Source organism: Mirounga angustirostris, unplaced genomic scaffold, assembly GCF_029215605.1.
Source record: "Mirounga angustirostris isolate CCGP_5_RB_7025 unplaced genomic scaffold, mMirAng1.0.hap1 SCAF_16, whole genome shotgun sequence".
NCBI lineage: Eukaryota > Metazoa > Chordata > Mammalia > Carnivora > Phocidae > Mirounga > Mirounga angustirostris.
Genome location: NW_026991724.1, coordinates 18864048 through 18880459, shown reverse-complemented (window position 1 = coordinate 18880459; position 16412 = coordinate 18864048). Strand labels below are relative to the sequence as shown.

General features: G+C 56.2%; 2 protein-coding genes across 4 annotated transcripts in view; one reads left to right on the top strand and one right to left on the bottom strand.

Moving 5' to 3' along the window:
* Positions 1-16412, bottom strand: part of NAE1 (NEDD8 activating enzyme E1 subunit 1) — a 49626-nt gene that overhangs the window by 32553 nt on the left and 661 nt on the right. The window contains exons 2-4 of one of the 3 annotated variants that reach the window (XM_064580923.1): positions 14514-14874; positions 13860-14226; positions 13412-13462 (exon numbers count right to left, since the gene is read on the bottom strand). The gene's annotated coding sequence lies outside the window, so the exon portion shown is untranslated. The remainder of the gene's footprint in view (positions 1-13411; positions 13463-13859; positions 14227-14513; positions 14875-16412) is intronic. The other 2 variants (XM_064580925.1, XM_064580926.1) reach the window with 2 other exon arrangements.
* Positions 3667-12041, top strand: CA7 (carbonic anhydrase 7; the record flags this gene model as incomplete). Its single annotated transcript, XM_045890982.2, has 6 exons — positions 3667-3964; positions 6940-7058; positions 7851-7946; positions 8051-8113; positions 8643-8798; positions 9465-12041. Coding segments are annotated over 6 exons (855 nt in total), but the record flags the coding sequence as incomplete, so codon positions are not given.

The window sequence follows — 16412 nt, the reverse complement described above, 5'->3', positions numbered from 1 at the left end:
GGGCGGCCTAAAGCCAGTGGGTGGAAGATAGAGGACGCCCGGGCAAGGAGGGCACAACAAAGACCAAGGCTTGCAGGGGGGCAAGTGTTGGGCCAAGGCAGGCAGTGAGGTCGAGTACAGGGTGGAGGGCCTGAGTTCCCAGCAGGTGTGCCAAAGGTCATGAAGAGTCAAGGAGAGGAAGGACAAACAGCAGGCTGTAGAGGGGCAGGCAAAGAGTCCTGCAGGGAAGGAGGAAGCAGTGGAGAGAAGAAGAGGGTGGGAGGCAGGGTCTCAGGCTTGGTTCTGTGAGGGAGCTCTTGACCATCTGTCCTCATGCCCGCTGGTTGATGCTACTTCCTCCCCCACTCCCCCTTTGGGGTCAGGGGTCTGGATTGCCAGTCCTGTCCCCTCTCCTACCCCAGACTCCTAGATCCCCATTACTATGGGACCCCTGCCCCCAGCACCAAAGAGAAGTGGTAAAGAGCACAGTGTCTAGAGTGAGACCATCTGGGTGGGAATCCCTTGCATGCTGCACAGATCATTTTACCTCTCTAGGCTTCAGCCCTCTCTCTGTGAAAGAGGCTACTTGGAAGTACCACCAAATGTTAGGGTAGCTAAGAGAGTTAGATGGCAGGAATGACCCACAGCTTGGCCCAGCACCTGCCACAGTGTCTGGTTCCAGTTCTGGACACCTGATGGCCAATGCACTTTGCAGTTTAGAGGGGACTCTCCAATCCCAGAGGACTCAGGACCCAGAGTCCAGGTCCCCGGTAACGGGATTTGCGGCTCAGGGACAAGCCCCGGGATGGGATGGGATGTGGAGAAACCAGGGCAGTCCTCAGCACAGTACAGTTCGGAGCCTGTACACGTGAAAAGTGGGGAGAGTCCTCTAGCCAGGGCGGGGGAGGGGAGATGGGGAGTAGGGAGAGGGCTTTAGGTCCCCAGACCCCCCACCTGGACTCAACTCTGGGGTTCAACTGGCCTGCGGGCTGGCGCGGGCGGGGCACCGCTGGCCTCTTTAGCCCTGCTGGGGGTTGGGGGGGCGGGTCCCCCAGGAACTGCTCCTCCCGCGCGCCGCAGCTTTAAGAGGCTGCTCGGCGGTAGCGAGCGGGCCGGAGCCGCAGCCGGAGCCAGCGGAACTGAGCGGAACAGGCAGGTGCACGGCTGCGGGGACAGCAGCGGCATGACCGGCCACCACGGCTGGGGCTACGGCCAGACCGACGGTAGGTACAGACCCCGCCAGCCCCTACCCTCCGATCTAACCCCCGACCTTCGAGCCCAGTCGGATTTCCTGGACCCGCAAGCCCCCCCCCCCTCCGGCCGGACCGGGACCCCGCTCTGGTCCAGCGCCCATAACCCAGGCCACCTGCCCGGCCCGAGCCCCGGCTCCCCGGCTCCTGGCCCAAAGTCCGCGCTGCGACCCGGCCCGCCCCGCCGCCAGCGAGCCACCCCGCGGCTGAGCACGCGTCCTGCCACCTCCTCCGCGCAGCCCCTGACTGCCGTTCTCATCCAGACCTGGACCCCGAACTCACTCACCCGCGGCGGGCACAGGGGATGGAGGTGGCCCTGGGCAGCTGGGGATGGGCGGGGCGGGGCACTGTGCGCGGGTGTCTGTGCGGGGAGCGCGCACGGCGTGTGTGCGGGGACCTCCCGGCAGCCGGGCTCTGCTGGACAAGGGCGCGGTGTCCCCGGGAGAGTTTCCCCGCGGAAGTGTCGGAGCTTTTGTGTCGGCAGGTATGTGAAGGAAGGGGGAATTTGGGGGTGCACGCGTGTGTCTGGGTGTCTACATAGAGTAGGGTGTCTGAGCACGTCCTGGTGTGAAGCGTGGGAGCGCATGGCCCACATCAACCTCCTGTCTGGGAAAATAGCTCCCTGATCCTGCCTCAGTTTCCTTAGGATGCAAAGGAAGGGAGAAGAGGCAGAGGTGAGAGCCAGATGGCTTGAATGTGGGTCTGGGGCAGGTCAGTTACATTTTGGGCTATTTTTTACCAAGCTGGGGTGGGGGTGTGGGGTAAGGGCTCCCCCCTCCATCCGGTGAACAATGAAGACCCAAGATCCACGCTGCCAGAAGGAAACCCCAGGCAGGGTAGGTGGATGTGCAGAGACAGGGAGTGTTGGTGAGAGGAACACTCCTCATCTCCCCTTTTCTGGGAATCACTCTTTGAGGGAGGGTGGAGGTCCTGGGCTAGTCTCGGGGTTAGGAGGTTACAGTGGGCCAGAGGGAGCTGGGGAGGTGCTGTGATGTGTCTGGTTCCCTCTGGGACATAGGGACATAGGAGCATACTTTGGAGGGGAGACTGCCAGATCTGGGCATGGAAAAGCTAGAGACATTCAGAAAAGGGCAACAGAGACCAGCAGAGTTGGAGAGAGAGGCAGAGAAGGGGCAGGTTGAGAGAACCCATAGAAGATCATCTTCCCTCTAGCACCTGCTCTGAACTAGGTTCTGGGTGCTCTCTCCAGAAGTGGAGTCCCCTGACTGTTAGTCCTGCCCACCAGCTCTGAGCATACAGTATCCTATATGGCCTGCCCCATGGGCTTGCCACCCTCAGGCCACTGCCCCTCACCCAGCCAGACCTGGGTCATTCAGTCTAGGGGCAATGAGGGAGGGAAGGACAGAAGATAGAGGTGCGGGCATGCAGCATGCTCGCAGGACTTCAAAAATAACCCAGTGGGTCTGGGCCACGATTCTGAGTCATCCACTGGGGACACAGCTCTGTCGGCACCTGCTGCTGTTTTCTCGGGAAAACTTAAGAAGCCAAAAACGGGGAGAAGCACCAGCCGGCAATAGCTCTAAAAATAGGTTGTATCTCAGGATGTTCCCCAGGGAGATGCCGAGCCTCTCGGCTGCAGATGGAGCCTCTGGGAGGCAGGTGGTGGGCGCTCGTGGGTGTGCACGCAGGTGTGTGTGTGTGTGTGTGTGTATGTGCTTGCACGAGCATGTGTTTTGCTGTAGTCTTTTATTGCAGACCTGGGTTTACAACAGTGGGTGTTTGTGGGTGATGGTGCATGTGCGTGTGTCAGGTATGGTCGGCAGGACTGTGTGTGTGTTTGTACTCATGTATGTTGCTGGGCCTGGCCACTCTGGGCCCAACGAACCCAGGTCACTGTACACATATGTGTGCAGACATGAAATTCTCTACGGATCTGTAGGTAGATGCCAGGGGAGGGCAGTTGGGGCTGCCCATGCACATGCTGTATGTTTATATCTGTACCCAAGTTTGTGTGTGTGTGTGTGTGTGTCCACGCGCACATGCATGAATGGGCCTCAGTTCTTTCATCTATGAAATGGGGATCATGCTGGTTTCTACTTCACAGTTTGGTTGTGAGGAGCAAGCGCATATCACAGAGCCCAAGCTAGGTTGACTTTAGCTTTTGTTATTGTAATCACAAACACCAACACAAACGTGCTCAAGGTGTGGGAAGAGGCTAGATACCTGGTAAGGTCAGGTCAGGGACTTCAGAGGCCTGGGGTTCACTGTGAGCATGCACTGGGAGTTGGGGAGGAGTCCCTGCCTAGAGCCGCCTCTGGGCTTGTGGCTATATTGTGCTCCCTTCCATGAATTACCTCTCTGGGCCTCCTATCACCTCTGGGAGGAGAGTTTTAGTGAGGCCATTTTGCAGAAAGGAAATGGAGGCAGAGAGGGAAGTGGCTGAGCTGGGACTGGACAGCTCCGAAGCAGAGGCTGACATCTGAAGGGATATCGGAAGACGGTCCCCCACGGGCGTCCTCGGCCTGCAGCCCAGAGATCCCAGCTAGCCCGAGCCCTTGCCCTCTCCCCACCTGCAGGCCCCTCACAGTGGCACAAGCTGTATCCCATTGCCCAGGGAGACCGCCAGTCACCAATCAATATTGTGTCCAGCCAGGCTGTGTACTCGCCCAGCCTGAAGCCACTGGAGCTTTCCTATGAGGCCTGCATATCCCTCAGCATCGCCAACAATGGCCACTCTGTCCAGGTGGATTTCAATGACAGCGATGACCGAACTGGTAAGTGGCCCTTGCCAGAGGCTGGCCCCCCTCCCACTGGGGTCCTCACCCTGCATAGGGGCAGGCTCAGGAAGGGCAGGTTGCTGTGGTGGGGAAGGAAGGCTCTACCTCTCATCAGCTCTGAAGCCTTGTGCTGAGCCTCAGTCTCCTTATGCATACAATGGGAGCAAAAAGACCCTCTTTTCCTCTCTGGGTTCATAGGGAGGAACAATGAAAAACGGAAGTGATGTTTGCAGTGCTGACATACAGCAGATCCTCAAGAAATGTGAATTCCCTTCCTTCTCTTCCATTTACTGCTTTAGGTCAGGTTTGTTTTCACTCCAGGCCCTGTCACTGACCTGCTGTGTGGCCTAAGGCCAAACCCTCCTCCCTGTGTGATCTGGCCAAGCCCAGAGACAGAAGGGAGCTAGAGTGTTCTGTGTGCCAGGTCCCTTGCTAAGGTCTTAGGAGGCTCTTTTATTCCTCTCAAGAACTCCCCTCTAAGATGGGCAAGCAGAGACTCAATGAGCGGGGAAGCCCAAATCAGCCTGGTCCAACCCCAAAGGTCTTGTCTCCAGCCCATCCTCAACCTCAAGATTCCAACCAGTTGGGCCAGAGGAGGCCAGCAGGAACTTATGACATCTGTTACCCTGGGTTGAGAGTGTAGGTTCTTTCATAATAAATTCCTAGGCAGAAGCCTCAGGAGTGCTCCTCAGTGAAGAGATTTTATCCTTATGAACAGGCCTATGAAGGGTGGAGTGGAGCAAGGAGGGAAACTGCTAGAGTTTCTTGTGTAAGGAAGTAATTGGTACGCTGCCCCTCTCCACCTCCCCCCCACACACACATACAATGAAAGCACACAAGGGAACTTAACGTTTCAAGCAGAAAATCAAAAAGCAGAGAAGAGGAGGGAAGCCAGAGAAGAGTGATCTTAGTTGCTTAGCCCTGAGTTCCCTGGTAGGCTAGGAAAAAAGGGAAAGAGGACCAGCTATAGTTCTTATTGCCGAAGGGAAGAAATCCAGCAGACCCTCAGAAGAGAGACAACCCTTCCTGGTACAGAATTTTTAATAAAGCCTCTCACCAGAGCTTAGGGGAGGGACATGAGGTCTTGATGACCCTAAATGACAGTTTTTAAAGGAACAGCTTTCATGTGACTGTACCTTCTAACAGCCTTCAGAGGGCATTGAGGCTTCACCTCAGTAGCTTAGTGAAGGCCATTGTTGTCGGGAAGTGGGGAGGGAGTCCAAGGGAGCATGCCTCTGGATCGCTGATCCAGTGGCTTACTTTGAGGCCTGGCTGGGGCTCCGTCTCCTACCAGAATGCCCAGGCTTGAGGAGGCAGGGAGTCAGTGGAAAGAGATTGAGCTTGGGAGTGAGACAGTTGGGGCTCTGCCACTCACCAGCTGTGTGACTTTGGGCAGGACACCTGCTTTTCTGAGCCTCAGCCATACATCTCTCCAATGGGGGTGATAATATGTTCCTCTCAAGAACACTGTGGGGTTGGTGCCAGCAGAGTGCTAAATACATGGTGAATGCAGAGTGAGTGATAGTATAATCTATAGTCAGGACAGAGGGAGAGGGCTAAAGGAGCTAAGTTCAAGGGGTTAGGTAGGGAGTTTATTCCCTGAGAGACCACACTGCAGCATCCTCAGGGGGGCATGAGGGGCATGCTCAGACGGGTGGGCCCCCAGAGGTCATATCAGGGAGCTCAGCCTGCAGGCCCTCTTGCTCCTGCCTCCCCAGGATGGGACAGCCTGATCGGGCCCCTGCCATGGCCACCCTCCCAGACTCCCTTTGTCAACCCTCTAGGAATGCTATGGACAGATCCTGCTTCTTGGATAAGGCCAGGTAGCAAGGAAGGGCCTTTGGACTGTTGGGTCATCCTCCTCCTCACAGGACCCACAAGGGGCAAGGCCCTGCCCTGGTCACCCATTCTGGACGGGCCTCAGAGTGGAACTCTGAGGCTAGGGCCGTCACCTGATCCAAGGGCTCACATTCAGGCCTCACTGGGGCTCCCTCCACTGCCAGATCCCTTTCACCTGGAAATTCAATCAGTCCCAGGAGGCCTTGTGCATGGCCCCAGCTCACCAGGTATCAGGGTGAGAAAGTCACAAAACCAGCACAAGTAGGGACCTCCCAAGAGGCCACGGGAGATGGCCTGGGCCTGGCCATCAGAGTGTGGACCCTCAGGAGCTGGTCTCTGGACAACACCAGGTCCTGAGAACGCTCACGGTTCTAGGGAGACAATGTGATCTGGCAAGTAGGGGCTTGGGCTCTGGACTTATGAAGGATATACAGGCTTATATCCTAGCTCAGTGCCTTGCTGTGTGACCTTGGCCAAATGCCTTGCCCTTTCTGTGCCTCATTTTCCTCCATTATAAGATAGAGATAACAAAAGGTTCTGTCCCTCATGACTTCTATAAGGCTTCTAGAAGGACTAAACAAAAGAATCCTTCTAATCTAGCCCTGGGTCAGGGATCCAGACACGAGAGGCCTCTTGTTAGCGGTAATGGGGGCCTGGGAGACAAGGTCCCAGCTTCCATGCAAAAGTGGGCGGGAGGGGTGCCTGGGTGGCTCAGTCGGTTAAGCGTCTGCCTTCCACTCAGATCATGATCCCAGCGTCCTGGGATCGAGTCCCGCATCGGGCTCTGTGCTCAGCGGGGAGTCTGCTTCTCCCTCTCCCACTGCCTGCCTGTCTGCCTACTTGTGCTCTGTCTCTCCCTCTGTCAAATAAATAAATAAAATCTTAAAAAAAAAAAAAAGTGGGCAGGAATGGGGAGGATGGCCAAGTGGACTGGTGTATTCTGTCACTATCTCTGCCACCTGCAGGGCCCAGGGGACTGGGTGAGGATGGACCCAAGCCTAGTTAGCCCAACGAATTTTCCAAATGAAAACTTTCTCCCGCCCCTGGACACTGGCCTGGGCCTGGCACCACCACCTGCTGGGAGGTGTGGGATCTCTCACATCAGTGACTACACACCCCACTTCTTCCTGCAGTGGTGACTGGGGGGCCCCTGGATGGGCCGTATCGGCTCAAGCAGCTCCATTTCCACTGGGGCAAGAAGCACAGTGTGGGCTCAGAGCACACGGTAGATGGCAAGTCATTCCCCAGCGAGGTAAGGGCCCTCTACTGGAATCCCTGTACTGTTTGGGGAAGGACAGGAGAGTCAGGGACTTGATGGGTGCTTGGTGTGGGGCTCTGGAGAGGGTGAGGAGGGGCACCCAGGGGGTTTGGGAGAGACACCTTCCACCTGCCCCCAGCACAGGGTCTTCCAACTGAACTCTGCCCACGGATATCCTGGTCTGTATATCCAGAGGGAGTTTTCTGAAGGACAAGTACAGTCCCACCACATGCTTGCTAACAACCCTTTAAGGACTGAGCCTGGCATTCAAGGCCCCGCACGTAGTGGCGTTGCCTGGCCTCATCTTTTCCTGACCTCTCCCCACATTGGCCGGCATATGATGAATCTCCTGTCCACACCCAGCTCTTTCAAACCTCCAGGCTTTTTGCCTATGCTATTCTCTCTGCCTGGGGTACTTTTCACCAGGGTTCCATCTGATAAGCCCCTGTTTACTCTTCAGACTCAGCTGCAGGCACCGTGTCCTCCAAGATGTGTCACTCAGAGGGCCATTATCTATCTCACAGCTCACTGAGTGCAAGGCCTGAACCAGATTCCTCTTTAGGTCACCTGGGGCTCAGGAAAGGGTTGGGCCCAGAGCAGTGTGGATGTTATCTGTGACCACTGGGGGCTCCACTGGGGGCTCTACGGCCCCTCCCAGAGGCCTGGGAGGTTTAACAGCCTTACCCCTCTTGCAGAGGGGCCAGGAGTCCAGTGGGAGTGAGGGAAGCCTGGCTCTGAGCTCCCATGGCCCCTCGGAGGCGCTAAGCACTGGCCTTGCCCCTATAGCTGCACCTTGTTCATTGGAACGCCAAGAAGTACAGCACCTTTGGGGAGGCAGCCTCAGCACCTGATGGCCTGGCTGTGGTCGGTGTCTTCTTGGAGGTAAGGGGTGGTTACTGGGGCCAAGAGGGGCACGGGAAGCCTGGCGCTGCCCCCTCGTTCCAAACATGGTGGGTGCTGGGCTCACTCTACCCTTTCCCTGACAGACAGGGGATGAGCACCCCAGCATGAACCGTCTGACAGATGCGCTCTATATGGTTCGGTTTAAGGTGAGACTGGGGGTCCATACCCCTGACCCCGGGCAGCCTGGTGGGAGGGAGGAAGAGGCTGGAGCAGAGGGCGGGCCCAACCACTGCTCCAATCTGACAGCAAACCCCTGCTGAGATGAAGGGTACAGGCAAGCAGCCACAGTGCCCAGCAAATAACTCCTCTTCCCCAGCGTCAGTGGCCTCCCGGAGTGCCCAGCACATCACCCGGGTGGGTATGGGACCCGGGTGGGATGCTTGTTGAGTCAGTGGCCATCCTACAGGCAGCTAAGGGCAGTTGGAGGACGTGGCAGAGACAGAACATGGAGACCAGAGGGCTCTAGGAGCAGCAGGGTTTACATACCGGCAAACAGGTGGACAGGGCCCAGACCCGGGGGGAGACGGCATCTGGTATCACAGACCTATGCCCACATTTGCATCAGTGGGCCAAGGAAAAGCCTAAATCCTGCCGACAGCAGAGAGTGGGGAGGATGCTGGTCTGGTCCTAGTGGCAGGTCTATGCCGATTCCTGGGTTTGCCTGCCCTGCCCCAGGGAACCAAAGCCCAGTTCAGCTGCTTCAACCCGAAGTGCCTCCTGCCTGCCAGCCGGCACTACTGGACCTATCCGGGCTCCCTGACGACACCCCCACTGAGTGAGAGCGTCACCTGGATTGTGCTCCGGGAACCTATCAGCATCTCCGAGAGGCAGGTGAGTTCTCCCAGAGTCCCGGGTGAGATGGGAGGATATGGCACTCAGGGCCCATCCCAGGGAGTGCCACCCTCCCAACCGGCAAAGCTACAGCTTATGGTCCCACCATCAAGGCTCCCATCTTTTGCTAATAAACATTTAGATTCCTTTTTTTGTTTTGTTTTGTTTTAAAGTAGGCTCCATGCCCAACATGGGCTTTGAACTCATGACCCTGAGATCAAGAGTTGGATGCTCTACGGACTGAGCCAGCCAGGCGCTGCCCACCCCCCACTTTTTTTTTTTAACATTTAGATTCTTGGTTGGGAGTTCGCTTGATTGTTAGTCATTGGGACATAACCACAGGCTAAGAGGGGAGATCCCTGGATCCTAGGATGATCCCTACCGTGTTAGAATCTGAATCCTGCATTTGTTGATAAGTCTTAGCTAGATGGATTTGGAAGTGGAGCTAGGTGGAGCAGGGGCCAGGTTTAGAGGCCCCTTAGTGGGTGGATAACTGAGGTCAGGATCCCAAAGAGAGAACAAGTGGGGAGGAGTGGGGACAGGACCTAGGAGTAAGAGGAGGGAGAGGTGGAGCCAATTGGCCAGGTATGCCAGATGATGTGTCTGGGATCAGAGAGGACCACAGCACCCCCATTCTGCCCTGAGTATCTCTTCCGCCTTCTCAAGATGGAGAAGTTCCGGAGCCTGCTTTTCACCTCAGAGGATGATGAGAGGATCCACATGGTGAACAACTTCCGGCCGCCACAGCCACTGAAGGGCCGTGTGGTCAAGGCCTCCTTCCGGGCCTGAGCCGCCTGCCTGCCCAGCCGGCCACTAGAGCACCATTTTCCCAAGGGCTTCCATGTCAGCAGACACCAAACCATCCGAGGCTCCCTGCCTGGGGGGTGCTGTGGACCACCCCCTTCAGCTGGCTTGCTCCTTGGCCACCCTGGAGGATTCTTGATGGGACCCTCAAGTCAGGGGACACCCTTCAGCTGGGGACAGGAAGGACAGGAGCTGAGCATGGTCCAAGCCTAAGGCTGCCTCTGCTCTCCAAGACCCAAAGGCCCCTGGGAATCTCCTCCCGTCTTGCCCCACTGGCAGCAGCAGCAGCCCCACCCTGAGCTCACACTGTGATGGACGAGACCCAGCTCTCTGGGGCAGGCACCTGGCATTGCCAGGAAGACTCAAGCAATAATTAGAGGGGGGCAGGGCTGCCCTCTCGGCGTTACCTCTTTTGCAGGCCTCTGCCATGCACGCACCTCACTGCCGGGCCATTAAAATCAGCACCCAGCCTGCTGGAGATGACATGGCCTTTTCCCTCCAGCCACCTGCTGCCCTGGGCAGACACTGGCTACAGCTTCTGGAGTATCTTCCCTCATCCCCACCCAGCCACCAAAGCCACCTACATGACAATCCATCCATGCAAAGATTAATAAACTCATTTATTCATGGAACAAATACCCACCGAGTGCCTGTGCTGTATCAAGGACTGTTCTAGGCACTGGAGGAACTGACGGTGATGAGTCAAGCAGAGTATGTGGGGAGGGACAAGGGTACTGAGCGGGTGAGGGTTACAGAGAGAGCAGGGCAGGGGCCATGGGAGCAGAGAAAAGGGGGAGGGCCTACCTCATCTGGTGAAGAAAATTAAATTCCAGCCAGTATTCCAAGGCAGAGAGAAGGGACCAAAAAGTTTGAAGCCAAGGGGAAGCAGGTGTGCAAGCCTAAAGGCGAGAGAGAGCCCAGAGTGTGGAGCTGAAAAGGACCAGGGATGCTGGAGCCCTGGGGGAGAGGCTGGGACTCTCCCGAGGCTAATGGGGAGTCACGAAGAGTCTGGGGTAGAGGCGGGGCAGAGCCCCATGTGCAATGGAGGAAGATCCCTGGGGGGTGGGGATGAGCAGGCAGGAGTGGCAGCAGGGAGGAGGCAGGGGCCAGTGGCCCGGAAAAAGGGGACAGGATGGTAGAGGTAAGGAGCAGCGGGGCTGGATGAGATAAGTTTAGGAGGTGCAGCCCAAAGATAGGGTTTGGCTATCAGGGAAGGAAAGAGGATCCAAGTACCTGGGCCTCCACCCGGACTGGGGAGCCTGGGCAGGAGCTGACCAGGGTGGACGCAGCACTCACAGGGCCTGGGAGGGGAGTGCTAGGAATTAGTGGGATGTTGCGGTCTTAGCCAGGGGAGAGGTAAAGGGTTGGGCTGCTTTGGCGTATCTTAATTCAAGGTGATAGTGAGGTCTAGGGGCTAGAGGGGAGGGGTACACAGGAAAGAGGGGGCCCAGGATGTCCAGAGGAGGAAAAGCAGGGAACCTTAAGCAGGAGCTGCTGAGAAGTGGGAGAAAAGCCACAGAATAGGGTCCAAAACACCAGGGGAAAGGGACCCACTGGGGGCTGCTGAGGAGTCTGAGGCAGGGCTGGGGCCAGGATGAGGCATGCATGCTCAGGCCCGACCCTGCATTTATAGGAGCCTGAGAGTGGGTGCCTCCTTAAGTTTGCACCCTAAGTGCCTCCTTGCCTCGCCTCAGTCCAGCCCAAATCTGGAAGGCTCCCTAAGGAAAGCACACAGGTGGGTTTAGAGACCCCGCTCACTGTAACCCAGATAGAGGGGCAGGGGCAGGCAGCAGACAGCCAGGGGGCTAAGGCCTGAGGGGAGGTGACAACTGGGACAGCAAATTTCAAGCAGAGAGATACATTCCTGAGGGGTGCTGGGTCAGGGCCTTTGCAGAGATGGGAGGTGGCCTGTCTGAACACCCTTAGGAGGGAGGCTGAGCTGCAGAGACTAGGGGGGCTGGCGGTGCCTCTCTCTGCTCACTTCACCATGGCTCCTGTCATTGTCACTATTTCCAGAAGGGCACTCCTGGGTTATGCAGTACTTCTGGACTTTGGATGAAGCCATAAGGAGAGGGAAGAATTGGGTCTGAGACTTTTAGCTTCGAGCCAAGGATGCGGGGAAGGGAGAGGCTTGTTCAGTTGGCCCCTCTCACTCCCATGCTCAGGACCAATCTGTCTCCCGAGCGGGCTGAGGTTGGGGGACAGAAGGGACAGGGCCCCTCGATGGGAGGCCAGGCACAGCTTTGCCCCTGCAGGCGCCCCTGGCCTGATATAAAGGGCCATTTTCTGCCTCAGTGTTTCGGGAGACCTTAGGAAGGGTGGTGTCTCGAGGACAGTTTTGCTCAGCTTGAAGGCAGGCAGCGGCAGAGAAGTAATGCTAGGAAAGCTGCCTCTGAAGGCAGGCCAAGGGCCAGGGGCAGATGTCTGACTCTCTCCTTAGGATCCAAGAACTGTCTTCACCTCCATTTTACAGACGAGGATGATGAGGCTGGAGGAGGGTAAGTGGGCAAGTGGTAGAGTAGGATTGGAACCTGGATCTGTCCCGTAACTCTCCTGCTCTATGCCAGAGAAAATGGGCCCAAGGGAGGGAGGGATGGGTATGGTGGTGGCCACGTGGAGTTGGAACAACAGGCTGATGCCACTGGCCATGCCAGGGACCTTGGCCAGCCCCTCCCAGGGATGCTGGCATGACAGGCTTGGCGCCACCGAGGACTTGAGAAATGGGAGCTGGTGTTACAGTAATTATCCCAAGGCTGCCAAGAATCCTCACCCATTAAATCCTTCCCCTTAATTCGTTTTTTTAATTTAAAACTATTTTAAAATCAAAAGTGGCCTCCTTGTAATCACAGCCCAAGATTTGACCCTTTTACATCCAAATGGGATGCCCCCGTAGGATCCCAAATGCCTCCAGCAAACCTGGCCTCAAGGGACCCAGGACTGTGTCCTGAATCCTTACCCAGGGCAAGACTGGCCCCGGGCACATCTGGAGCACTCAAGACAAGATGGGCTCTGTTTGCTCCCAAGATCCCAGAGAGCTCTCCCTGGCAGCCGGGGTGGCCCTCGAAAACATCTGGGCTGGTGGCCCAGGCCAGTGGCCACAGCATGCCGAATCTGTGCCCAGGCTAGGGGCATCGCCTTCCCTCCAAACCTGGAGGAGCCAGGCCCTGGGTCTCAGAGCATCTCTTCTCTGCGCCTCCGGAGATGGGGTGGCTGTAAAGACCCGGCCCCCTGGAATTGTCTGCAGAGGACTTGCTCCCAACCTTGTAGCTACCTCCACAGCTGCTCCTGCTGCAGAGGCCTGAGGGGTCCCCATAGGGCTAGGCAGGGACACCCATCGGCCAGAGTGCTCGTCTCTGAGGACAGTGGCCTGTGGCCTGAGCAAAGGTTGGGGATACAGACAGAAATGGGTCTGAGGTGAAGGTTGCAAGGTAAGCTGACGGCCCCACTGTCAGAGCTGATGTCTGGGAGGGCGCCTCACTGATGTCCAAGCTGAGGTCCTGGAGCAGGACGGAGGCTTTGACTGCTGCTAGGGCTGGCCTGAGGATGGGGTCACACAACAGCATCTGCCCAGCCGGGACATCTTGGGAGCCCCCCGTGTCCATGGGTCACAACATCCACTCTGAACTCACTCTCAAAGGCAGAATAAACTGCTGGTTGGTCACAATTCTGAGGGGCGTGGGGAATGTGATTCTGGAGCATGGAAGGTTCTGGTATTTGTCCTGCAGCCAGAGGCAGGGCCTGGGGCACACATCCCTTTTGGAACCTTTTCTGCTCACAAACTTAGGGCAGATGCACCAGCGCCTTCCTACCTGGGCGTTGCACCACATGTCACTCAAGTCCTCGGAAGCTTGTCTTCTCCTCTGTAAAACGGAAATGATAGAATGTGAGTCTCACATATGTAATTCAAAATCTTCTAGTAGCTCTATTTTAAAAGATAAAAAGCGGGGGAGGTGCCCAGCTGGCTCAGCTGGTAGGGCATATGACTCTTGATCTCGGGGTTGTGAGTTCAAGCCCCACGTTGGGTGTAGAGATTTAAGTAAATAAATAAACTTAAAAAAAAGAAAGTGAAGAAATATTAATAAATAGACAAATAGTAAAAAGAAATGTGATTTAATTTGAATAATGTATTTTATTTAACTTAACTATGTCCAAAGTAATTATCATTTCAACATGTCATCCATGTAAAAAAATTAACGACATATTTTACATTGTATTTTGTGCTCAGTTTTTCAAATCCACTGTGCATTTTACACTTACAGCATATCTTGATTCAGAGTAGCTACATCTCAAGTGCCTAAGAGCACATGTGGCCAGTGCCTACCATATTGGAGAGCACAGCCCAAAACGGATGTTTCCTTTTGCAGGGCCATCTGCTAGCAAGGTGTCCAAATAGGCCCCCTGGCTGGGCCGGTAGCCAGGCAAGGTGGTGGCAGGAACGAGTCAGATCTGCTCCAAGCCTCTGTCCTCCACAAGGGCAGTTTCAGAACATTTGATGCCAAATTGGCTCCGTCAGGGCCTTCCACCTCCAGGAAACCTCCAACCTGGCTGGCCCTGCCCCAGGTCACTCTGCAGGACCTTTGCTGTTCCTCCGGGAGAGAGGCCAAGACCCTCAGCAAGGAGCTGACTGCAAGAGACGATCAAGAGTGGGGTAAGGTGGTCGTGTCCCCGAGAAGGGTCCTGACTTGGTTGAGGAGACTTGATTAGTCTGAGAGGCTTCTTAGAAGAGGGGTCCAAAGCCAAAGTACTTGGCATCCCAGCAGAAGCACAGAAGCCTCAGCAGCAGTGACCATTTACCAGACCGAGAGGAAGGCCTGGGTATCACCCAGCATGTGTCAACAAAGACGGGGGGTGTGGCTGGGGACACAGGGCTCCCCAGGCTCTGGAGGCCTCCAATGCCAGGGAGAAGTTTACCTTTATATCCAGGTGGCGTGAGGAGCTGCTGGAGGTCTGGAGCAAGAGCTGGGGGCCTTCCGGATTGGAGGAAGAGGACTCTCTCAAGGCTCAGAAAGCACTAGGCATCATTTGGCCTGACTCCACCTTCCAACCCAGGCTCAAGTGCAAATTCTGGCAGGTACAATTCATCAGGCCCTCCTGCTGCCCCTCCTTGGCCTGGCGGAATGGACTCACACCTGGGCCCTGGCGGCTCTTGGCTTGGCAGTCTGTGAGTCTAATCTAAATCCCTTCAGCTGCAATTCAGTTTTTGTCTTCAGAGGCATGGGAGGGCGAGCAGGTGGCTCTTTAGTCCCACTCAGTTGCTCTCTTGGGACAGGCACTGTGGGCAAAAGCATGGGGGCTATAGGGTCACCTGGGCTCCCAGGGGTCCGTCAGGTTTTCAGGAAGGAGCTCTTCCTCCTCGTCTCTCAGCTCCTGCTGGGAGTGGCGAGTCCTTGGTTGCTCTGGGCACGGGTATCTCCAGAGGGCACACGGTCCTGTCTCTCCAGTTACCCAGGGCTCCCCAGGGAGCTGGGAAGCAGGTCCTTGCTGCCACTGCTACTGTCCCAAGTGTTCAGGAGTAGAGTTTAGAGGGTGTGACTTTTTCAGCCCGAGGAAGCTATAATAGGGATCAATAAGCTGCCCAGGGAATCCTAGAGTAGCCACACCAAAAGAACTCCTGTTCTGACCCCCCTATACAGACAGGACAAGTGAGGCCCAAAGAGGGAACAGAGTCTGCCAAAGTGAGTCAGTGGGAGAGCTAGGATTTATCACTCCTGGTCCAGTGCTCTTCACTCCTCAGGAGAGCCTTACATAGCAGAAAGGCCTGTACACAGAATGACTCTGGGCTTGCCTGTCACGGAGCCCAGAGCTTGCCTGTCATTTGAGCTTCAGTGCTCAGTTGACATGGTCCCCTGATGAAATGCAGGTACCCCTGGGAGGCAGTAACACCTTCTGGGGGAATGATTTTTATCAACTCCTTTTCGGTCTGTCCTGTGAGCTCTTCGCTGCATCTCGGTTCCACATCCATACAGTGTGTTAGTGGGAGGGCCAAGGGGTCTAAGGGGGTACTTGAGGAAGGAGAGAAAGCAGATTTCCCAGAAGTAGAGCCAAGCTGTGGCCGAGCTGGGGGCCAGGCGACAGCTCTGGATCTCAGGACGTGGGTCACCCCCTGGGCCCCTAAGCTACAAGGGGCCAAGGTGCTGGACCCAAACCGGCAGGGACAGATGAACGGAAGGGTCTCTCAAGCCCCCCAGACCTTTGCCCAACAGTGTGACAGGAGATTACCTGGGCTGAATTTCCAGCCAGCCCAGGTCCTCGGGGCTTAGAGCTGGATTGCAATTGATGTACAGGAAATAAAGATATTCTGTGTGTTCCACAGATCCAAGGCCCGTGAACTATGACCCATACAACAATGGCGTCTGAACTTTAGAAGTCGGTGCTTGGAAATGATTTCTCTCCTGGGAAAGCAGAGCTCTAATGGTTTAATTTCAGGCAGAGGCAGGTGAGCTGAAAAGATATTTGGGGGGCAGCCAAGCCTTTGAAGCCTTGGCCCCAGCACTAAATCTAGAAGCCTGTGGTTTCTGGGGGCAGTAGAGGGGACCTGGAGGGGAGCTCCTCCCTCCTGTTGCAGCGTGGGTCTACTAGGGTCTACAGAGCTGCTCACATGGGCCCTATGACCCCAGGCTGGGGTAGGGGAGCCCTGCATCAACCGGTGGTAGCTCTAGCAACTCCTGGGGGCTCGAATCAGGGCAGCAGCAGCAGCTCTACAGTCTTTGGGGCGCCTGCCTCAATCTCAGTGCCCCCCTGAGGTCAGAGGTCATGCTGAGGAAAGAAAGTCAGGTGTCTGGCAGCAGGCAAGAGCTTGACCAACCGCAG